Source organism: Theropithecus gelada, chromosome 19, assembly GCF_003255815.1.
Source record: "Theropithecus gelada isolate Dixy chromosome 19, Tgel_1.0, whole genome shotgun sequence".
Lineage (NCBI taxonomy): Eukaryota > Metazoa > Chordata > Mammalia > Primates > Cercopithecidae > Theropithecus > Theropithecus gelada.
In genome coordinates, this window is record NC_037687.1 from 17,738,377 (window position 1) to 17,760,284 (window position 21,908).

Here is a 21,908-nt window from a genome sequence, read left to right on the forward strand (position 1 = left end):
TGAGCCGAGATCACACCACTGCACTCCAGCCTGGGGGACAGAGAGAGACTCAGTCTCAAATAAAATAAAATAAAATAAAAATAAATAAATAAATAAGTGAGATCCAATTTGTCTCTGCAGATGAAACGAGTTACGATTACCTACTCAGATCATGAAAGCTTTGTGCTAACATTTGTGAAGACTATTAAAATTTTTCACTTGCCAGTTGGTTTCCAAATTGCCCTCTGAGAACACAGTTTCAGTCCATTGCAGGGGAGCCCCAAATTTTGGGCTTAGCCCAGGAGGGCTCTTGGCTTCTTCTAGGAAAGAATCCAAGGGTGAGCTGGTGGTGTTATACAGCACCTTTTTTTTTTCTTTTTCCTGAAAGACAGAGTCGTGTTCTGTTGCCCAGCTTGGAGTGCAGTGATGTAATCATAGATCACTGCAGTCTCCAAATCCTGGGCTCAAGAAGCCTCTTTGCCTCAAACTTCTGAGTAGCTGGGACTACAGACATGAACCACCAAGCCGAGCTAATTTTTTTAGTTTTTGTGGAGATAGGGTCTTGCTATGTTGCCCAGGCTAGTCTCAAACTCCTGAGCTCAAGAGATTCTCCTGCTTCAGTCTCCCAAAGTGCCAGGATCACAGGCGTAAGCCATAATCCCAGCCTAGTAAAAATTCGTACTTTTTTTTTTTTGAGATGGAATCTCGCTCTGTTGCCCAGGCTGGAGTGCAGTGGCGCTTTCTCGGCTCACTGCAGCCGTTTCCCAGATTCAAGCGATTCACCTGTGTCATAGAAACAGGGCTTCACCATGTTGGCCAGGCTGGTCTCGAACTCCTGACTTCGTGATCTGCCTGCCTCAGCCTCCCAAAGTGCTGGGATTACAGGTGTGAGCCACCACGTGGCCTTTTTTTTTTTTTTTTTTTCCAGACAAAGTCTCACTCTGTTGCCCACGCTGGAGTAGAGTGGCGCTATCTCAGCTCACTGCAACCCCAGCCTCACAGGTTCAAGTGATTCTCGTGCCTCAGCCTCCTGAGTAACTGGGACTACAGGCACACACTACCACACCCAGCTAATTTTGCTATTTTTTGGTAGAGATGGGGTTTCACCATGTTGTCCAGACTGGTCTTGATCTCCTGACCTCAAGTAATCCACCGACCTCAGCCTCCCAAAAAGCTGGGATTACAGGCATGAGCCACCGGGTTCAGTTGAATTCTTACTTTGCATTGGCTTAGTCAGGTCCCAGGATTTCTCCCCTGCAGACCTCAGAGGGAGCAGATTTTCCCAGCCAATTGTAACCCATCCTTGTCACCAGAAACGGTAGCAGGGCTAGAGTTTTCCTCCTCTCTCTGGTGTCTGGCTCAGACTGACAGACAGATTAACAAAACAATAGCACACAAAGCTTATTCATTGTAGATGGGAGCCCTCATGAGAAAAATGGAGACCCAAAAAAGTAACTAGACCGAAGTGTTTGTTTTGAGACAGGGTCTTGCTGTGTCACCCAGGCTGGAGTGCAGTAACGTGATCACAGCTCACTGAAGCCTTGACTTCTTAGGCCCAAGCAATCCTCCTGTCTCAGCCTTCCAAGTAGTTGGGACTACAGTTGCACACCACCACGTCTGGCTAATTTTTTAAAAATTTTGGCCAGGCACAGTAGCTCATGCCTGTAATCCCAGTACTTTGTGAAGCGGAGGCTGGGGGATCACCTGAGGTCAGGAGTTCAAGACCAGCCTGGCCAACATGGTGAAACCCCGTCTCTAGTAAAAATACAAAAATTAGCCAGGCATAGTGGCGGGCACCCATAATCCTAGCTACTTGGGAGGCTGAGGCAGGAGAATCACTTCAACCCAGGAGGTGGAGGTTGCAGTGAGCCGAGATCATGCCACTGCACTCCAGCCTGGGCAACAGAGTGAGATTCCTTCTCAAAAATAAAGAGAAAATAAAAGGGAAGATCACAGAGTCCTTCTGGGCCGGCCACAGTGGTTCACGCCTGTAATCCTAGAATTTTGGGAGGCTAAGGTGGGCAGATAACTGAGGTCAGGGGATCAAGACCAGCCAGGCCAACATGGTGAAACTCCGTCTCTACTAGAAATACAAAATTTAGCCAGCCATGGTGTTGCAAGGCTGTAATCTCAGCTACTTGGAAGGCTGAGGCAAGAGAATCACTTGAACCCAGGAGGTGGAGGTTGCAGTGAGCCAAGATCGTGCCCCTGCACTCTAGCCTGGGCAACAGAGTGAGACTCCATCTCAAATAAATAAATAAATAAATAAATAAATAAATAAATAAGAGCCCTTCTTGCATCTGCTGTTTGCAAATGTGTTTAATTCAAAATTCTCCATATCAATATGCCAAAGTTGTAGGTTGGCATGTTATGGGTGACATGTCCTGAGCACCATCAACAGAAACATATAAAAATCACAGCCAGGTATCAAAAGGTGTTCTTCCTGGAAAGCAATAAAGTCTCTTTTTTTTTTTGTTTTTGAGACGGAGCCCGGCTCTGTCACCCAGGCTGGAGTGTAACGGCAAGATCTTGGTGTAAAGGTAAACTGAGGCTGGAGCCGAACCCGGAACAAAGACACAAGGCAAATGGCAGTCCTTTATTAGGACTCGCGGGCGAGGTTCCTCGGTCCAAAGGTGCGGGCCGAGGAAGTCGCGCTGAGGGAGGAGGGTAGGGGCTTTTTATAGCCCGAGAGGTAGGGAAGCTGGTTGTACAAACAGAGCCTGGGGGGTCTTGAAACTACTAGGGCAGGAGTCGAGTAAGGGTCATGAGGAAGGGGTCTTCGGAAACTGTTAACCGAAACTGCTGTTTACGAACTTGTGAAATGCAGGTGAGCTGCAGGTCATGGGGGAGTATGGTTGCCCAGCTGGAACCTCTGACGTATGCAAGTCTGCGGGTGTGTTCAAAGAGGAAGGGAAGTCTCGAACAAAGGGCCTGCTATGCCGGGTGGCGCTGCCATGTCGGGTCTAGATCCCTGCCTAACACTTGGCTCACTGCAATCTTTGCCACCCGGGCTCAAGTGATTCTCCCGCCTCAGCCTCCCAAGTAGCTGGGATTACAGGCACCTGCCATCATGCCTGGCTGATTTTTGTATTTTTAGTAGAGACAGGGTTTCACTTTGTTGGCCAGGCTGGTCTCGAACTACTGACATCAGGTGATCCGCCTGCCTCGGCCTCCCAAAGTGGTGGAATTACAGCCATGACTCACTGCACCCAGCACCATAAATTCTCTTAATTTTATTTTTTATTTTACTTTTTGAGGCAGGGTCTCGCTCTGTCATCCAGGCCAGAGTGCAGTGTCACCATCTCAGCCAGCTGAAGCCTCAGCCTCTGGGACTCAAGCGATCCTTCCACATCAGCCTCCCAAGTAGCTGGGACTACAGGTGTGCGCCACCGTACCCAGATGATTTTGTTATCCGGTCTTACCATGTTACCTGGTCTTACCATGTTGCCCAGGCTGATCTCCAACTCCTAACCTCAAGTGATCCTCCCGCGTCCAGGTCCCAAATGGTAGGATTACAGGCATAAGGCACTGAGCCCAGCCAAGCAATAAATTTTTTTTTTTTTTTTTTTTTTTTTTGAGATGAAATCTTGCTCTGTTGCCCAGGCTGGAGTGCAATGGCATGATCTCGGCTCAGTGCAACCTCTGCCTCCCAGGTTCAAGCGACTCTCCTGCCTCAGCCTCCAAGTAGCTCAGATTACAGACATGCACCACCACACCTAGCTAATTTTTGTATTTTTCGTAGAGATAGGTTTTTGCCATGTTGGCCAGACTGGCCTCAAATTCCTGACCTCAAGTGATCCACCTGCCTCAGCCTCCCAAAGTGCTGGGATTACAGGCATGAGCCACCGTGCCCAGGCAATAAATTCTTAATTTATCCACCATTGTCTCTCAGCAACCAGTAATCCATTTATAGATTACCAAATGCTCAGATCAATGTCAAACAAAACTATGGGAGACCACTGTTTTGGACTGAGCTCCTGCACTAGGCACCAACAGACCAGATGAAACAAGAATGGAGTCACTTGTGCTAAGTGCCACATAATCAAACTGAAACTTTGAGGAAGCAGACATATCCCAAACAGATCAGTTTTTTATTTTTTAAAAAAATATTTGTTTTGTAGAGATGAGGTTCTGCCCAGTTGCCCAGGCTAGTCTTGAACTCCTGGCCTCAAGCAATCCTCCTGCCTTAGCCTCCCAAGGTGCTGGTATTATAGGCATGGTCCACTGTGCCCGGCTGTCTTTCCTAAAAATTGATTTTAGTCTACCTGAGTTAGCCCAATAAGGAAATCCCCTCTGCTTTAACACTTACCAAAAAAAGTAACCTGAAGTTAATCAGGTTTTTTCTTTTTCTGACTTTTTTTTTTTTTTTTTTTTTGAGATGGAGTCTAGCTCTGTCACCAGGCTGGAGTGCAGTGGTGTGATCTCGACTCATTGCAACTTCCACCTCCTGAGGTTCAAGTGATTCTCCTGCCTCAGCCTCCCGAGTAGCTGGGATTACAGGCATCTGATGCCATAGCCAGCTAATTTTTGTATTTATAGTAGAGACAAGGGTTTCACCATGTTGGCCAGGATGGTCTCAATCTCCTGACCTTGTGATCCGCCCACCTCGGCCTCCCAAAGTGCTGGGATTACAGGCATGAGCCACCGTGCCAGCCTTGTTTTTTTTTTGAGTTGGAGTCTCACTCTGTTGCCCAGGCTGGAGTGCAGTGGCATGATCTCGGCTCACTGCAACCTCCGCCTCCTGGGTTCACGCCATTCTCCTGCCTCAGCCTCTTGAGTAGCTGGGACCACAGGTGTCCGCCACCTCGCCCGGCTAATTTTTTTTTTTTTTTGTATTTTCAGTAGAGACAGAGTTTCACCGTATTAGCCAGGATGGTCTAGATCTCCTGACCTTGTGATCCACCCGCCTCAGCCTCCCAAAGTGCTGGGATTATAGGCGTGAGCCACAGCGCCCGGCCAAACCCCAGAAAATTCCTAAACAGTTCTTGAGTCCCTATGTTCCACTGGCTCCCACCCTGTGGAGTGTACTTTTGTTTTCAATAAATCTCTGCTTTTGTTAAGCTTCATTCTTTCCTTGCTTTGTTTGTGCACTTTGTTCAATTCTTTGTTCAAGATGCCAAGAACCTGGACACCTTCAACAGGTAACAACCCACAGGCAGTAGTTTGCTACTCTAGTAGGGAATGCATAGGGGTTTCCATTGAAAATCATTTTTCAAGCCACTTGCGGTGGCTCACGCCTGTCATCCCAGTACTTTGGGAGGCTAAGGCGGGTGGATCACTTGAGGTCAGGAGTTCGAGACCAGCCTGGCTAACATGGTAAAACCGCTGTCTAGACCAAAAATACAAAATTAGCTGGTCGTGGTGGCCCGTGCCTGTTGTCAGGCCTCTGAGCCCAAGCCAAGCCATCGCATTCCCTGTGTCTTGCACGTCTACACCCAGATGGCCTGAAGTAACTGAAGATCACAAAAGAAGTGTAAATGCCCTGCCTCAACTTAACTGGTGATATTCCACCACAAAAGAAGTGAAAATGGCCGGTCCTTGCCTTAAGCAATGATATTATCTTATGAAATTCCTTTTCCTGGCTCATCCTGGTTCAAAAAGCTCCCCCACTGAGCACCTTGTGACCCCCACTCCTGCCCACCAGAGAACAAACCCCCTTTGACTGTAATTTTCCTTTACCTACCCAAATCCTATAAAACCTCCCCACCCTTATCTCCCTTCACTGACTCTCTTTTCGGACTCAGCCCGCCTGCACCCAGGTGAAATAAACAGGCAGGTTGCTCACACAAAGCCTGTTTGGTGGGCTCTTCACACGGACACGCATGACACCTGTAATCTCAGCTGCTTGGGAGGCTGAGACACGAGAATCACTTGAACCCGGGAGGCGGAGGTTGCAGTGAGCGGAGATCGCGCCACTGCACTCCAGCCTGGGTGACAGAGCAAGATTCCATTTCAAAAAAAGAAGAAAAGAAAAAAATGGGCCAGGCGCGGTGGCTCAAGCCTGTAATCCCAGCACTTTGGGAGGCCGAGACGGGCGAATCACGAGGTCAGGAGATCGAGACCATCCTGGCTAACATGGTGAAACCCCGTCTCTACTAAAAAATACAAAAAACTAGCCAGGCGAGGTGGCGGGCGCCTGTAGTCCCAGCTACTCGGGAGGCTGAGGCAGGAGAATGGCGTAAACCCGGGAGGCGGAGCTTGCAGTGAGCTGAGATCTGGCCACTGACTGCACTCCAGCCTGGACGACAGAGCCAGACTCCGTCTCAAAAAAAAAAAAAAAAGAAAAGAAAAGAAAAAAATCATTTTTCCCTACGGAACGGTATAATTAGGATACAACTGTTTCTGCAAGAGCACAAATTCGCTTGGAAGGAGTCAACGTGAATCGTATGCCCAGAACAGTGACTAACACTTCAATTACTATCATTCTTGGGAACCTGAGATAAGAGAACCAGTCAAGGTCAGGCCCAAGGTCATTTTCTGGACCGGGCTCCAACTGGGCTGAGCCGCAGCAGAACTGTACCCCACCCCAAGTTCCATGAATGTGTTTTACAGGATTGGAGTCCACCTCGGTAGCTGTCGTGGTGACAGATCACATCCCTTCTGGTTAAGTCCAGGAGAATCTGGAAATACGGAAGGCAACCAGGCCAGAAGGCGTTGTAACTTCCTAAGATTGTCCAACCTCAAAGCGAGAGGCGGGACGACGGTCACTGATTTGCCCGCGTGACACGGTCTACGATTGGCCAGTGCCATACTGGGCTGTTCGGTAGCTGCGACGGTTTCCCATAGGCTGGCACAGAAAGGGGCGGGGCAACAAGAGTGCAGCGTTACCAATCGGCATGCGGGAAGTAACGCAATTCTTTTTTCCGATTGGTCCGTGAAGCTCGGGCGGTCACTGGGAGATCGACCTTGGGATAGAACGCCTGCCTTTTATTGGTCAATACGCTTCGGGGCGGGCAATGTGGCGCTCCGAGGCTGCCTGCGATTGGTGGACGCGGCGCGGCTCAGGGCGGACCTGCGGACTGAAGATCCCTATGCATTGGTCGGGATGCCGGAGGGGCGGGCAATTTGGGATCAACTGTGACTCGCGACTGGTGGGCGCGGCGAGAGCAGAGCGGCGCGCGGATTCCTTGGCTCCCGAGGGCTATGGCGCGGGGTGGCTGGCGCCGCCTGCGCCGCCTGTTATCCGCGGGGCAGCTTCTATTCCAGGGCCGCGCGCTGCTCGTCACCAACACGCTGGGCTGCGGCGCGCTCATGGCGGCCGGTGATGGCATGCGCCAGTCATGGGAGATCCGTGCCCGGCCCGGCCAGGTTTTCGACCCGCGGCGCTCCGGTAAGGACGCCACGCTACTTAGCCCTTCACCCCGGGCGACCTTTGATCCCGATACCCGACTGCTGGCCGTGACCCCTGACCCGTGGCCTCAGTCCGGCGCAGGACCCTTGCCCTGACCGCGCCTCTTCCGGGTGTCTGTCTCCCGCAGCCCTGGGTCTTCATCACCTCCCAACCCCCGGGGGTCTCTACCCACTACCTAGGAGCCTCTGGAGCCGCGCCTGCTGGTGGGGCTTGTAGTGGAAGAATGCACGGGTGGGCTCTTCCGGTTTTCTCGGTGAGGCTGAGGCTCCGGGATGGCATTGGGCTTACCCAGGCCTTAGCCAGGGAGGGAGGGAGTGGACTGGAGAATTTGCCGGCCCAACCCAGCCCCCTGACTTACACTCTTATAGCGAGCATGTTTGCGGTGGGCTGCAGCATGGGTCCCTTCCTGCACTACTGGTACTTGTCGCTGGACCGTCTATTCCCTGCGTCTGGCCTCCGAGGTTTCCCAAATGTCCTCAAGAAGGTCCTCGTGGATCAGCTGGTAGCCTCTCCCTTGCTGGGCGTCTGGTACTTCTTGGGTAAGGAGCCTCCTAAGCCTAGGCTTTGCCTCTCATAGGTGGCGAGGGGTGGAGCCAGCTTTGTGTTAAGAAGGATGCAGAGGTGCATTTCCAATGTGCCCCCTGTTTGGGTGGTCCCGAACTAGGAGCCAGGTCACAGCGGGGACGGGACAGATTCGGCCGATGTGAACACTGGCAAGTGTAAGAGGGACCTCGTCCCTCCTACAGTATCTGCTGGGGCCGTCCTGGGCGGGAGGTTGAGAGCATTTCCCAAAGAAGGGGACGACAAAAAAAAAAAAAAAAAGAAAAAAAAAGAAACGCCGGGCGCGGTGGCTCACGCCTGTAATCCCAGCTCTCAGGGAGGCAGAGGCGGGAGGATAGCTTGAGCCCAGGAGTTCGAGACCTGCCTGGGTAATATAGCGAGACCCCGTTCTCCACAAAAAAAAAGGGGGAAAAAAAAAAGACAAAGAAGGGGACGACACTCAGTTGAGACGTGAAGAGGGAACCAGCGGGCAGAGGGAACAGCTAATGCAAAGGCCCTGAGACCTGAACGAAGAGAAATTGAGGCTGGACTTCATGAGGTGCAACGGTGCCAGCCCTAGGCTCGGTAAAGACAGCAGTATTAATAGAGGAGCCTCTCATTCTCCACCTCCCAGGCCAGCTTCCTGGTCTGTGATGGAAAAGTAATACAACTGACTCAACTACAGGGTGTGTCTCCTTTGGGGCAGTGTTTATATGTTTATGACTTCTGTCTCTCACTGGGACTGACTTGCTCTGTTTTGTCCCTACACCAGCTACCCTAATTCTCTGTCCATCCCATCTGAAAGTCCCTGTGCCTCTGCCCGGGGTGGGGGGCGCGGGCTCTCAGGGGCCCAACCCCGCGCCCTCCATCGTCAGCCCATCTTGTCATCTCAACAGTACTTCCTGGCCTCTAACACTCTGATTTCTTGGTTTCCTTCCCAGGGCTTGGCTGCCTGGAGGGTCAGACAGTGGGTGAGAGCTGCCAGGAGCTGCGAGAGAAGTTCTGGGAATTCTACAAGGTGGGAGCACCCGCCCCTTGCCCCTGTCCGGCCTCGCCCCCTCATGGACGCTCCGCCCCCACCCAGCTCCGGCTCCGCCCCTCATTCCCCGCCTCTCCCCGCAGGCAGACTGGTGCGTGTGGCCTGCTGCACAGTTCGTGAACTTCCTCTTCGTGCCTCCCCAATTTCGAGTCACCTACATAAATGGCCTGACGCTGGGCTGGGACACGTACCTGTCGTACTTGAAGTACCGGGTGAGTGTGGAGGGCATACCAGGCACCCAGGGGACTCCCCAGGGGGCTACACGTGTGAGCTCCAAGTGGCAGTGTAGCCAGCCACCCTGGAGAGTGGGAGTCCCCTGTGCTCCAGGCAACCTTTACCCAACAGTGGGCTGGCGGAGAGCTCCTCACTGGCCGTTAAGACCCAGCCCCGGCTGGGCGCCATGGCTCATGCCTGTAATCCCAGCACTTTGGGAGGCCCAAGCGGGTGGATTGCCTGAGATTGGGAGTTCGAGAGCAGCCTGGGCAATCTGGTGAAACCCCTTCTCTACTAAAAATACAAAAAATTAGTGGTACCCACCTGTAATCCCAGTTACTTGAGAGGCTTAGGCAGGAGAATCGCTTGAACCCAGGAGGCAGAGGCTGCAGTGAGCTGAGATCATGCCACTGCACTCCAGCCTAGGTGACAGAGCGAGACTCCGTTTCAAAAAAAAAAAAAAGACCCATCCCTTCTGTGCTGTCTGATGCGACCTCAGCCAGGTCCCTGCCATGTCTGTTGAGCAGGGCTGACGTCTGGCCCGAGGGCAGGTAGGATAGGGCTCAGTTAGGAGGGACCAGGAGGGATGAGCCAGGCTTCTGACCAGATGCCTTGTCTTGTGTGGACAGAGCCCAGTTCCTCTGACATCCCCAGGCTGTGTGGCCCTGGACACCCGAGCAGACTGAACTGTCCACCTCCGGGACCAGATGCAAGACTGACTCCTGGCAGACCATCCCCTCTACCAGAAGGGGAATGGGCCCCTGCAGCGAGCTCGGGTCCTGGGCCACGTCCCAGCGCCACTCCAGCTCGCGGGCATTGGGCTGAGCCGCCCTTCCCAAGCGCACTTCTGGGACTCAGTTTCCCCAACTGGAACACACCCATGAAGATGGATGATCATCCCCTAGCCCTTCTCAGCAGGAACCTCATACGACCTGTGACCAAGATGTCCCACTTGGGACTCAGCACGGGGCTCACCCTGCCAACCAGTCCTAAGCCCCAACCCCTCAACACTGCCGTCCACCTGGCTCTGGGCCAAGCCACCGATCCAGAGCTCCCTCAGGTCCTGGGACTAAGGCGGGGATGTGGCCGATCCCCTCAGAGCAGGCTCAGGCCTGGAGTCGGCCCTCAAAAGTTTCAGGCAGGGCCGGGCCGCCTCTGTGTTTCCTTCCCTGGTTGTGAACTGTGGAAATGCCATTAATTTATCTCTGTAATGTAATTGAAACTGCTGGCTGGGCGCAGTGGCTCACACCTGTAATCTCAGCCCTTCGCGAGGCTGAGGTGGAAGGATTGCTTGAGGCCAGGTGTTCGAGACCAGCCTGGGCAACATAGCAAGACCCTGTGTCTATTTATATTGAAAAATAAAAATAACAAAAGAAAATGCTGTGGATGGTCAAAACCAGGGTGGGCAGGGCCCGGTGCTCACAGGAACACACGTGGTCCATTTGCTTTATTGGGTGTGTGTAGTGTTGTCTTGACATCTCCTAAGGAACTGGGGGGCACGTTTGACACTCATGAGGTCAGAACAGGTCTGGTGGGTAGGGGGAGGGGTCCCAGGGTGGTGAATACCCACAGCACAGCCCCCCACCAAAAGAGAAAACTGGGGGAGAGGAGCCCGGCAGGCCAGACTCTGACCCCCATGGTCCGCACAGGGAAACCCCCAACAGCGGCCTCAGCCCACCGCGGCAGAGCCGAGGGACTGGCAGGCCTGGCCACCTCCCATTGCCCGATCAGCCTGCTCTAGGGTGTCATCTGGCCCCCTCTTCACAACTGACAACTGTGGTTGGGGGTGAATTTAAAAAAAAGGCGAGGGGGTTCAGGAGGGTGAGTGGTGAGTTCACAGGGCCACGAGACACCACGGCTGAGTGGGGAAAGGGCTATATGTACAGGATGGGCAGGGCTTGGGGTGGGCAGGGGAGCCCGGGCCCCTGGGGGACATCTTCGATAAATAAATAAATAGCTACAATAATAAATAAGGGTGACGGGCTAAGTCAGGAGTAGGGGTCTTGTGCCCATGGCTGGTAGGGGCCAGGTCAGGCCCGGGTAGTTGGGGGAAGGTGGGGAAGACGGGGAAGAGGGGAAAGGGGGTGGGGTGGCTCTCAGCAGGCGCAGTCCTGGTGAGGTGGCACCTGCTGGTCACTGAGCTGTGGGCCCTGCTTGGCGCCTGTGACCGCAGGGTCTGCCGTGTCCAACGACTCGGACATCTTCTCGCAGATGACGTCCACCAGGCGCTCAAAGGTCTGCTTGACGTTGATGTTGTCCTTGGCGCTGGCCTCAAAGAACTCGAACCCTGTGGTCAGGGAAGGCAGAGATGAGGACCCTGGCCACGCCCTATGCCAACTCCCAGAGATGCTTCTCTGAGGAAAGGAAACACTGGAGATTCCCAGTGCCAAGCAGCTTATTGAAGGTACTGACAAATCCCGCAGAGAAGCAACGTTGAACTGGGTCAGCTCTGCATTTCCTGCTTTTTTTTTTTTTTTTTTTTTTTTTGAGACAGGGACTTGCTGTGTTGCCCAGGATGGAGTATGGTGGCGTGATCATAGCTCACTGCAGTTTCGACCTCCTGGGCTCAAGTAATCTTCCACGTCCACCTCTCAAAGTGCTGGGATTATAGGCGTGAGCCAGTGCACCTGGTCTCCTGCCCTTCCTTCCTAAAACTGTGTCTCGTTGTCCTTAGGACCTGGCAAGACATGCCCTGCAGCGTCCAGCCCAGCACCATATACTGGCCCTGGAAGCCTCAGACACTCAAATCCAGCCGTGACCTCCCCCCTGCTCACACACCCTCTGTGGCTCCCTATTGCCCTCCAAAGAGTCCCAGCCTCTCAGCATATGGTTGAGGCCCTCTCTGATCGGCTACATTTCCTCCAGCTGACCCTCATGTTTCAGTCTTGTGAAATTATCACCAAAACACACAGGATCTTTCTCACCGCAAGCCTTTGCCCAAGCTACTTCCTCTGCCTGAAAGACCCTTCTTACAAGCTCTAGAGTCCACTGCCCACCACTCCAGGAAGCCTGGCTCCTCTCATGGGCTCCTCTCATCCAGGTCCCTCCCTCCACCTCAGGGGTCCCTTGAGGCCTCCCTAGATGCCTCTCGAGCCCAGTAACACCCAACAAAGCGTTGGACGATGAGTGTCAGAATCAATCCTTAAACTTTCTGCATGGTGAACTCCTACACATCCCTCAAGATCCGACACAAATGGCTCCTGGATGAAGGCTAGTTTGCAGAAAGTGTGAATTACCTGGCTTAGCTGTAAGACCTTGGGTGTGAGCCCTCCCCTCTCTTAGTGTCCTTTTTCTAGCCTTGTGGGTCTCTGGCCCAGCTGGGCACTCACCAAGGTGGTCAGCTAGCTGCCGGCCACGTTCTGATGACACCACCCGCTCATCCTCCATGTCACACTTGTTTCCTACCAGCAGCACCTGGGCATTGTCCCACGAGTAGGTCTTGATCTGGGTGGACCTATAGGATGCAGCGAGAGGGGGACAGGTTATTGCTTGGAGGATCCCAGCTCCACCCTGACAGGCTGGTGTGGAGCCCGTGTCCTTGTCCGAGGGAGAAAGACCCTGAAGCTTGGCCCTCCATCCTCCCCACCATGCTTTTCCCCCATGTGCCCCTCGTTCACCCCACTCCAGCCCCCATTGACCCATTATTGCTTTTGTGTTTTGTGTTTTTTTTTTTTTTTTAGATAGAGTCTGGCTCTGTTGCCCAGGCTGGAGTATCTGTCTGCCTTGACTTCTCAAAGTGTTGGAATTATAGGCATGAGCCACCCAGCCCAGAAATTTTCTTTTTTTGAGATAGAGTCTTGCTCTGTTGCCCAGGCTGGAGTGCAGTGGTGCGATCTAGGCTCACTGCAACCTCTGCCTCCCAGGTTCAAGTGATTCTCCTGCCTCACCCTCCCAAATAGCTGGGACTACAGGCATCAGCCACCACGTTTGGGTAATTTTTTGTGCTTTTAGTAGAGACAGGGTTTCACTATGTTGGCCAGGATGGTCTAGAACTCCTGAGCTCAAGATCCACCCACCTCGGCCTCCCAAGGTGCTGGGATTACAGGTGTGAGCCACTGTGCCCAGCCCAGAAATTTTTTTTAAAGTTATTATTTCTAGGAAAAAAAAAAAAAACAGTTATTACTTCTGAGCAGAAAATTGAAATGTTTGCAACCTCTAACCTATGCCAACTCTCTTTTTTTTTCTTTTTTTTTTGAGACAGAGTTTTGCTTTTGTTGCCCAGGCTGGAGTGAGTGCAATGGCGCAATCTTGGCTCACTGCAACCTCCACCTCCTGGGTTTGAGCGATTCTCCTGCCTCAGGCTCCCAAGTAGCTGGGATTACAGGCATGCGCTACCACATCTGGCTAATTTTTGCATTTTTAGTAGAGATGGGGTTTCTCCATTTTGGTCAGGCTGGTCTCGAACTCCTGACCGCAGGTAATCCACCTGCCTTAGCCTCCCAAAGTGCTGGGATTACAGGTGTGAGCCACTGCGCCCGGCCATGCCAACTCTCCTTATAGTCTCTATATTCTCCACCCTACACTTGCAGATATTTTTTTTCTATATGGTTATAGTTTTACTTTTCCATTTGAAATCCTTCCCAGACCCCTACCTTTTATTTGTTATTTTTTGAAGAAAGTTTGGCTCAGAGACAATGGCCCCAGAATGAGTGTGGAAGGCCAGAAGTGATGGCTCATGCCCATCATCCCAGCACTTTGGGAGGCCAAGATGGGCAGATCACTTGAGCCAAGGAGTTCAAGACCAGCCTGGGCAACATAACGAAATCGCATCTCAACTAAAAATACAAAAAATGAGCCAGGTGTGGTGGTATGCACCTGTAGTCCCAGCTACTTGGGAGGCTGAGACAGGAGGATCACTTGAGCCCAGGAGGTCGAGGCTGCAATGAGCCCTGATAATGCCACTGCACTCCAGCCTGGGTGACAGAATAAAACCCTCTCTCAAAGAAAAGAAAAGAAAAGAAAAGAAAAAAAAAAAAGAGCAAGTGGGATGCACTCACCAGTCCTGCACTGCATTGAAGGACTCCTCATTGGTGATGTCATACATGAGAATGAAGCCCATAGCGCCCCGGTAGTAGGCGGTGGTGATGGTCCGGTACCGCTCTTGCCCTGCTGTGTCCTAGGGAGGAAGAGATGAAGGTCAGAGAGGACCCACACATAAGGCCCTGGGAGAGGAAATGAGCTCTGATATCATCCAGTTCAGCCCCATGAGAGGAGTAGGAGCTTGCCCAGGGGCACAAAGTGTCAGGAAGAGCAGGTTGGGTCACCAGTGCTCGGAATATATGATTGCTCCATTATTCTACAGAGTCATTCAACAAACATGTACCATGCCAGGTGCTGCGGCTCACACCTGTAATCCCAGCACTATGGGAGGCTGAGGTGGGCAGATGGCTTGAACCCAGGAGTTCCAGACCAGCCTGGGCAACATAGCGAGACCCCAACTCTACAAAAAATACAAAAATGAACAGGGTGTGGTGGCTCACACTTGTAGTCTGAACTACTCAGGAGGCTCAGGTGAGAGAGTTACTTGAGCCCAGGAGGCAGAGGTTGCAGTAAGGTGAGATTGCACCACTGCAGTTCAGCCTGGTGACAGAGTAAAACCCTGTCTCAAAAAAACAAACAGGGGGCCAGGTGCAGCGGTGGCTCACACCTGTAATCCTAGCACTTTGGGAGGCCAAGGTGGGTGGATCACCTGAGGTCAGGGATTGAGACCAGCCTGGCCAACATGGTGAAACCCTGTCTCTACTGAAAAAAAAAAAAAAAAAATGGCTGGGCATGGTGGTGAGCCCCTGTAATCCCAGCTACTCAGGAGGCTGAGGCAGGAGAATCGCTTGAACCCGGGAGGCGGAGGTTTCAGTGAGCCAAGATTGCGCTACTGCACTCCAGCCTGGGTGACAGTGCAAAAACTCTGTCTCAAAAAACAAACAAACAAACAAACATGGACTGGGCACTGATCTTTGCCATACCCTGAACTGGACACTGGGGACACAGTTGTTAACAAAATGGGCAGAAATCCCTGCCCTTGCTAAGTGACACCCAGTGTGGGAAATAGAAAATAACGGTGTAAACTGGGCACAGTGGCTCACACCTGTAATCCCGGCACTCTGGGAGTTCGAGGCAGGTGGATCACAAGATCAGGGGTTCGAGACCAGCCTGACCAACATGGTGAAACCCCGTCTCTACTAAAAAAACAAAAATTAGTTGGGCATGGTAGCAGACGCCTGTAATCTCAGCTACTCAGGAGGCTGAGGCAGGAGAATTGCTTGAACCCGGGAGGCGGAGGTTGCGGTGAGCAGAGATCATGCCATTGCATTCCAGCCTGGGCAACAGAGTAAGACTCCGTTTAAAAAAAAAAAAGAAAGAAAGAAAAGAACAGTGTAAATGTATCCTATATTGGAAAGTGACAAGGATCAAGGAGAAAAATCAAGCCAAACGAAGATAGAGAGAATATAGCTGTAGGTTTAAAAACTAAAGGAAGCCAGACTCAGTGACACTCGCCTGTACTCCCAGCTACTAGGGAAGCTAAGGCAGGAGGATTGCTTGAGCCCAGGAGTTCAAATCCAGCCTGGGCAACAGAGTGAGGCTCTGTCTCTTAAAACTAACAAGGCCAGGTGGGGCGGCTCATGCCTGTAATCCTAGTACTTTGAGAGGCTGAGGTGGGAGGATCACTTGAGCCTAGGAGTTCAAGACCAGCCTGGGCAGACATAGCCAAACCCTGCAAAAAAGAAAAAAATTAGCAGGCTTGGTGGTAGGCACCTGTGGTCCTAGCTCCTCAAGAGGCTTAGGTGGAAGAATGGCTTGAGCCTGGAAAGTCGAGGCTGCAAAAAGCTGTAATCACGCAACTGCATTCCAGCTTAGGTGACAGAGTAAGACCACCCTGTCTCAAAAAACAAACAAAAAAAGAGAATGGGGACCAAGATCCAGCTGAAACCTCATACATGGAAGAACTTGAAGATGGGGAAACTGAGGGACAAGGATTAGGCGCTTATGGGAGAACACAGTTGCTGTCTGTTTCTGCCCCTGGTATATAGTGGGCACCTGATAAATGCCCAGTGTGTAAGTGAATGACTCCAGTCAGGAAAGAGACAGACAAGGCTGGGGCTGCTTTTCCAAGGACAGGAATCAGACCAAGCCGGGCAGGAGCCCTCCAGCTGGGACCCACCCAGATCTGCAGCTTGATCCTCTTGTCGTTGCGATAGATGGTCTTGACCTTGAAGTCGATGCCCACGGTGCTGACGAAGGCAGGCGTGAACGAGTCGTCAGCATAGCGGAAGAGGAAGGACGTCTTGCCCACGCTGCTGTTGCCGATGATGAGAATCTTGAACATGTAGTCGAAGTTCTGATCCGAGGACTCCTTCTGCCCATAGCGTGAGTCTGTGGCGGATGCCATCTGGGGATACCGGGTGTAGGAGAGCCGTGAGGGGGGCTCTCTCCATCCTCATGTGCTCAAGCCCAGGCAGAGGATGGCGAGGGCTCCAGAAAACGGCCAGTATATGGAGAACACCCTTATCCCATCAGGAACCCCAGTATTAATTGGTGGTGCCCCCAGCAGAGGGCAGCCTGTGACCTTGAAATCCTGGACGTTTCGGAGGAGGGGCTCAGAGAGTCGCCGATGGGGACACTCCAGCAGCCCCCTCCAAAAGGCCTGTGCCCCAGGTGGGGCTGTAACCCTAAACCCAGGGCTGAGCCCAGAGGGGATGACTGCAGCTGGCTCCGCCCCCCATCAATCTTTCATGGTCCTCAGAACCCGGCCGCACTGCCCCACGTGCACTGCGTGCATGGTCCCTGGAGGACGCGCATCTGCAGCCCCCGCTTCCCCCAAACCTCCAGGCCGGAGAGCTCCGGCCAAGGCCGCTGCATCACATGATACAGGCGGGGCAAGCACACGCTCACGTGCACACAGCCTCAAACACGCTCATCCGTACATACAGGAGTGTGTGAACGCACTGGAGAGCACAGGACAAAGACATAGACACCTGTTTGCACACCGACTCGCCTATAGAAATGTGCAAACCACCCGTGCGCACAGGCCCCTCCACCCACGCAGAGTGTGCACATCACCCACACGGACACGGATCCCCGTGCTTGCATGCACGGGCCATACATGCACAGGCGGTCCACACGTCTTTCTCCACGCGCGTGCAACACGCACACACTTAGGCCCAGACCCCCGCGGGGTCACACGAGCATATCCAGGTACACACGCAAGGGTACACACAGACCTGCTGACACAGGCAGGCGCGCACACGCGTGTGCACACCACGCGCACGCGCACGCAAAAGCCTCCCGCGCGCACAGCTTCCCGCAAGGAGCTCGCCTCCCCTCCCCCTCCGCCGCAGAGCAGGGGGGTTGGGGGGGTTAGTGGTGAGGATCAGACAGGAGTGGGGCGCCCAGGCCCTACCCATTCCTAGCCTCGCGACAGCCGCATCCTTCCCCTCATTCAACCCTAGTCAACCCATCAGTCAAATGAAGGTTATGCAGGTGCTTGGAGTCTGAGCACACCCGGCCGCCCAGGAGCTCACCTTGCCCTGAACCGATGCAACGGCGACCCTAGCGGCAGTGACTTTTTTGGCGGTGGCGGTGACGGGGCCCCCTGTGCGTTGATGTGGGGCTGTGCGGTGGCGGCGGCGGCAGCGGCTCAGGCCCCTGCAGTCCTAGGTGACGTCCTGCAAAGGGAGGGGCGGGGCCTCACATGTAGATAAGTCCGTGACGCCATCCGGAGGCGGAGCCACGCGTAGAGATGTGGCCCATTGACGCACGCGGAGCCAGATGGGGCGGGGCTCCTGCGCAGATTGACGCGCAAATGGGGCGGGGCCTAGAGTTTGCATCCAGTAGGGGCGGGAGCGGCGCGGCGGCCGACTCCGCCTCTCGTCCGCCTCGGGGAGGCGGGGCCCCTCAGCGTTCTCTCACTGGCTTAAGCCCTCGAGCGACGGGCGGAGTAGCCAGTCAACGATTGTCTACTCCCTCCTCCTGTCCAATGGTGGCATCTGGGCGATTGAAGGGTCGAGAGGCTGAGGCCTTGGCTGAGCCCCGGTCTTCGAGGGGCGGTTCCCTTACCCGCCCGCGCCCACCCCAGGTAGGGACTCTTGAGGCCACCGTCTTGTCCAAGGTGCTGTGACACCTGGTAAATGCCCCTGACTCCCAATTGCAGAAAAGAAAAACCGAGGCCCAAGAGATGTTTTATGCCCTCACACAAATGGGGTTCAAAATAATACAAAAGAATAAACAGGGGTCAAGAAGGACCCCTGTCCCATTCCCGAGGCGTAAGACCCCCACTGAGGGAGGGGCTAGCAAAGACTCCACCCCTCCCCCGTTTCTGAGGTTTGAAAAGAAAGAAGTAGAGGTCAAGAGAGCCACCTCTCCCCACCATTCCCAGAAAAGGAGGAAGGGGCTGACGGACACTCTGGGAACCCCTCCCCTCCCTGATCCCCGTCATCAAGAGGAAAATTCGAAGAAAAGGTTTAGCAGGGACAGAGAAGCGACCTGTCCTGGAAACCCCTTAAAGCCTGCAGTAAATGCCCTGGGAAACAGGGAGGGCACCAGCCGAAGCCTCCAGCCCTTCAATGCTCGGGTTCAAAGACCCGGGGGCTGGGAGACGCCCCTCCCTCCATCCTGGGAAAGCAAATGGAGCCTTTTGGGAGCTAAGATGGTCCATCGTTTATTCCTCCAAATCTTCAGGGAAATAAGTCAGAATTTGGGGAGGGGGCAGGAGCCCGAAACCCCAGCCCCCACTTTGGGTCTCCTGCGCCCTCTACTCCAGCTTTCAAACCCTCCAGGGGTGTGTGGCCCCCTGGAGAGTCCTGATCCCCTAGATTCTCTCCCCACACCTCCCAGTAGGCGGGGCTGGAGTGTGTGTGTGTTGGGGGTGACTCGTCCTGTTTATAAAAAGCTCGCCAGCTGCGGAGGCGCGGAGAGACCAGAATAACTTAGCGCCTCGAGGCCCAGCCGCCGCCAACCCCGTCCCCAGCCCGCCCCCAACGCCCTGGAAGTACTGGGACGCCCAACCCCATGTCCCCGCACCGTTTGCATTTGGGAAATTTATTTTTTTTCTTTTTAGGGTAACATGTTTGCTCCCTCCTCCCCCACTCGGACTATAAAAGTATCACGAATCCACTGCGGAGAGATTGGGAAAATTCAGAAAAACAAAAAAGAAAATAAAAAGAAATCCACCTCCCATTCTCCCCGCCCTCCGCGCCCACGCGGTAGTCCGTGCTCTGTGGGGGGTTCCAGGGCAGCTGGTCCAAGCCCTTGCCTGCGGCCTCGTTGGAGGGGAGGAGGTTTTAGGCTGCTCAGCTCCCTGATCGCCCAAAGGCACGCTTCCTACATGGGTGGTTCTCTCGGAAATACCTCCTTCCTTTTTTTCCCCAGGAAGAGAAAAGTGAGCCACGAGAATGTGCAAAAGCTTCTGTCACTGACGTAGTATTTTAAAGTAAAAATAGCCGGGTGAGGCGGCTCACGCCTGTAATCCCACCACTTTGGGAGACCAAGGCGGGAGGATCGCTTGAGCCCAGGAATTGGAAACCAGCCTGGGTAACACAGGGAGGCCCCGTCTCTACAAAAAATTTAAAAATCAGCTGGGTGTGGTGTCGCGTGCTTGTGGTCCCAGCTACTCCCGAGGCTGAAGTAGGAGGATCACTTGAGCCCAGGAGGTCGAGGCTGTAGGAAACCGTATCGCGCCACTGCACTCCAGCCTGGACCACAGAGTGAGACCCTGTCTCAAAAAATTAATTACGGCCGGGAGCGGTGGCTCAAGCCTGTAATCCCAGCACTTTGGGAGGCCGAGACAGGCGGATCACGAGGTCAGGAGATCGAGACCATCCTGGCTGACACGGTGAAACCCCGTCTCTACTAAAAAATACAAAAAACTAGCCGGGCGAGGTGGCGGGCGCCTGTAGTCCTGGCTACTCGGGAGGCTGAGGCAGGAGAATGGCGTGAACCCGGGAGGCGGAGCTTGCAGTGAGCTGAAATCCGGCCACTGCACTCCAGCCTGGGCGACAGAGCGAGACTCTGTCTCAAAAAAAAAAAAAGAGGAAAAAAAATTAATTACTTAATTTAAATTTAAAAAGAATGCAAGCCCTTGATTATCCAGAGCAGCACTGGGCTCTGGAATTAGAAATGGTTGAGCTGGAGGAGGGGCTGCGGGCTTGGGGCATTTTCTGTGCGGCAGGAGAGACACAGCTGGTGGGAGAAGGGGCTGGGCTTCCAGGCCGGCCTCACTCAGAGGAAAGTCCAGAGGCCTCCCTATGGCCCCACCCTATCGTCTACACTAGACAAATAAAAATAAAAATCTGGCCAGGCGCGGTGGCTTATACCTGTAATACCAGCACCTTGGGAGGCCGAGGCAGGAGGATCACTTCTTGACCTTGAGGTCAGGAGTTCGAGACCAGCCTGGCCAACGTGGTGAAACCCCATCTCTGCTAAAAATACAAAAATTAGCCTGGTGTGCTGGTGCCTGTCCCAGGAGGCTGCTTGGGAGGCTCAGGCATGAGAATCGCATGAACCAGGGAGGCGGAGGTTGCAGTGAGCTGAGATCACACCACCACTGCACACCAGCCTGGGTGATAACAGGGAGACTCCGTCTCAAGAAAAAAAAATAAATAAATTAAAAAAAAAAAAAAGTATCCCAGATACGGGTCCAGGGACGACTTCTTGGGGAAAAAGACACTAACTTAAAACCCAGTCGGGGGCCAGGCATGGTGGCTCACGCCTGTAATCCCAGCACTTCGGGAGGCCGAGGTGGGTGGATCACCTGAGGTCAGAAGTTCAAGACCAGCCTGGTCAACATGCTAAAACCCCGTTTCTACTAAATATACTCCACCTAAAAAAATAAAAAAAGAAAAAGAAAAGAGAGAGAAAGAAAGAAAAGAAAGAAAAGAAATATGAATATCTTATAACAGACGTAGAAAAAATGGAGGGAAATAAGGCAAAATACTGCAGATAATCTAGGGGTGGAGATACAGCAGAATTTTATTTCCTTCTTTATACATTTCCATTATTCCCAAATTTTCTACAATGAACACGTACTACTTTGTAAGGGGACTGGGGGAAAAATCTTGGAAAAAAAAATTCCCTAAATCTCTGCCTTTTAAAAGTCTGGAAGGAAATGCACCAAGTTCGTGAACCCGGATGACTTTTAGTTCTGGCACTGTGGAATTTTATCATTAACTGTGATGATGATGAATTCTGAGTGGTTATAATATTTACGAACGAAGCCAGCTGCTCTGGAAGCCGAGGGCGGCTGTGATGACGCCTGCATCTTGTATAAATATTCAGGCACGCGAAGAGGGAGGCAGAGGGTAGGGATGGATACTAAGGCTTCCGGAGGCGGGGATCGAACCCTAGGCTTGAGCATGGTGCTCCCAGTACGCTCGGAGTCCCGACCAGCAGGACGAGCTCTTCCCGGCGAGGTGCCCTAAGTGGGACCATCAGAGCGGGAGGATGCCACCCCTCCAACCCACCCGCCAACCGCGGAGAAGCGCGCCCCGCCGTGTCTCCCACGCGCGCCACCAGGGGGCGCCGCTGGCTAATATTGGGCGCCCAGATGCTTGACTTTGTGCTGGCAAGAGGACCGCTCTGTGCCTCAGTTTCCCCATCAGTGAAATGGCCAGGACGCTCAATTTGGTCAATCGAATGTCTTAAGATGTAAAGATTTTATTTAACCCCAGATAAATGCTCAGTACCCCAAATGTCTAGGATATTTCAGGTAGGTAACAGACAACAACTCCCCACCCCCAACCGGAGTTTATCCAAGTACTAGGATCAGGTTACAGAGGGGAAACGGAGGCCCAG

At 53.1% G+C, this 21,908-nt stretch overlaps 2 protein-coding genes across 4 annotated transcripts; one reads left to right on the forward strand and one right to left on the reverse strand.

The window, feature by feature from the left end:
- The first annotated feature begins 7,020 nt into the window (after positions 1-7,020).
- Positions 7,021-10,500, forward strand: MPV17L2 (MPV17 mitochondrial inner membrane protein like 2). 2 transcript variants are annotated; one of them, XM_025368206.1, is made up of 5 exons: positions 7,021-7,309; positions 7,699-7,869; positions 8,812-8,888; positions 8,993-9,125; positions 9,754-10,500. In XM_025368206.1, exons 1-5 carry the CDS (start codon positions 7,123-7,125, stop codon positions 9,765-9,767), a joined length of 582 nt encoding a protein of 193 aa, XP_025223991.1. In that variant the 5' UTR covers positions 7,021-7,122; the 3' UTR covers positions 9,768-10,500. The 2 variants fall into 2 exon arrangements, with proteins under 2 accessions (XP_025223991.1, XP_025223990.1); XM_025368205.1 differs by having other exon boundaries at positions 8,993-9,121; positions 9,752-10,500.
- A 56-nt stretch (positions 10,501-10,556) lies between these two features.
- Positions 10,557-17,821, reverse strand: RAB3A (RAB3A, member RAS oncogene family). 2 transcript variants are annotated; one of them, XM_025368202.1, is made up of 5 exons: positions 17,642-17,821; positions 16,282-16,509; positions 14,120-14,238; positions 12,452-12,576; positions 10,557-11,409 (listed from the first exon to the last, which is right to left on the reverse strand). In XM_025368202.1, the coding sequence occupies exons 2-5, from the start codon at positions 16,507-16,509 to the stop codon at positions 11,219-11,221; spliced, it is 663 nt and encodes a 220-aa protein (XP_025223987.1). In that variant the 5' UTR covers positions 17,642-17,821; the 3' UTR covers positions 10,557-11,218. The 2 variants fall into 2 exon arrangements, with proteins under 2 accessions (XP_025223987.1, XP_025223989.1); XM_025368204.1 differs by lacking the exon at positions 17,642-17,821 and adding an exon at positions 17,224-17,389.
- Between the last annotated feature and the right edge of the window lie 4,087 nt (positions 17,822-21,908).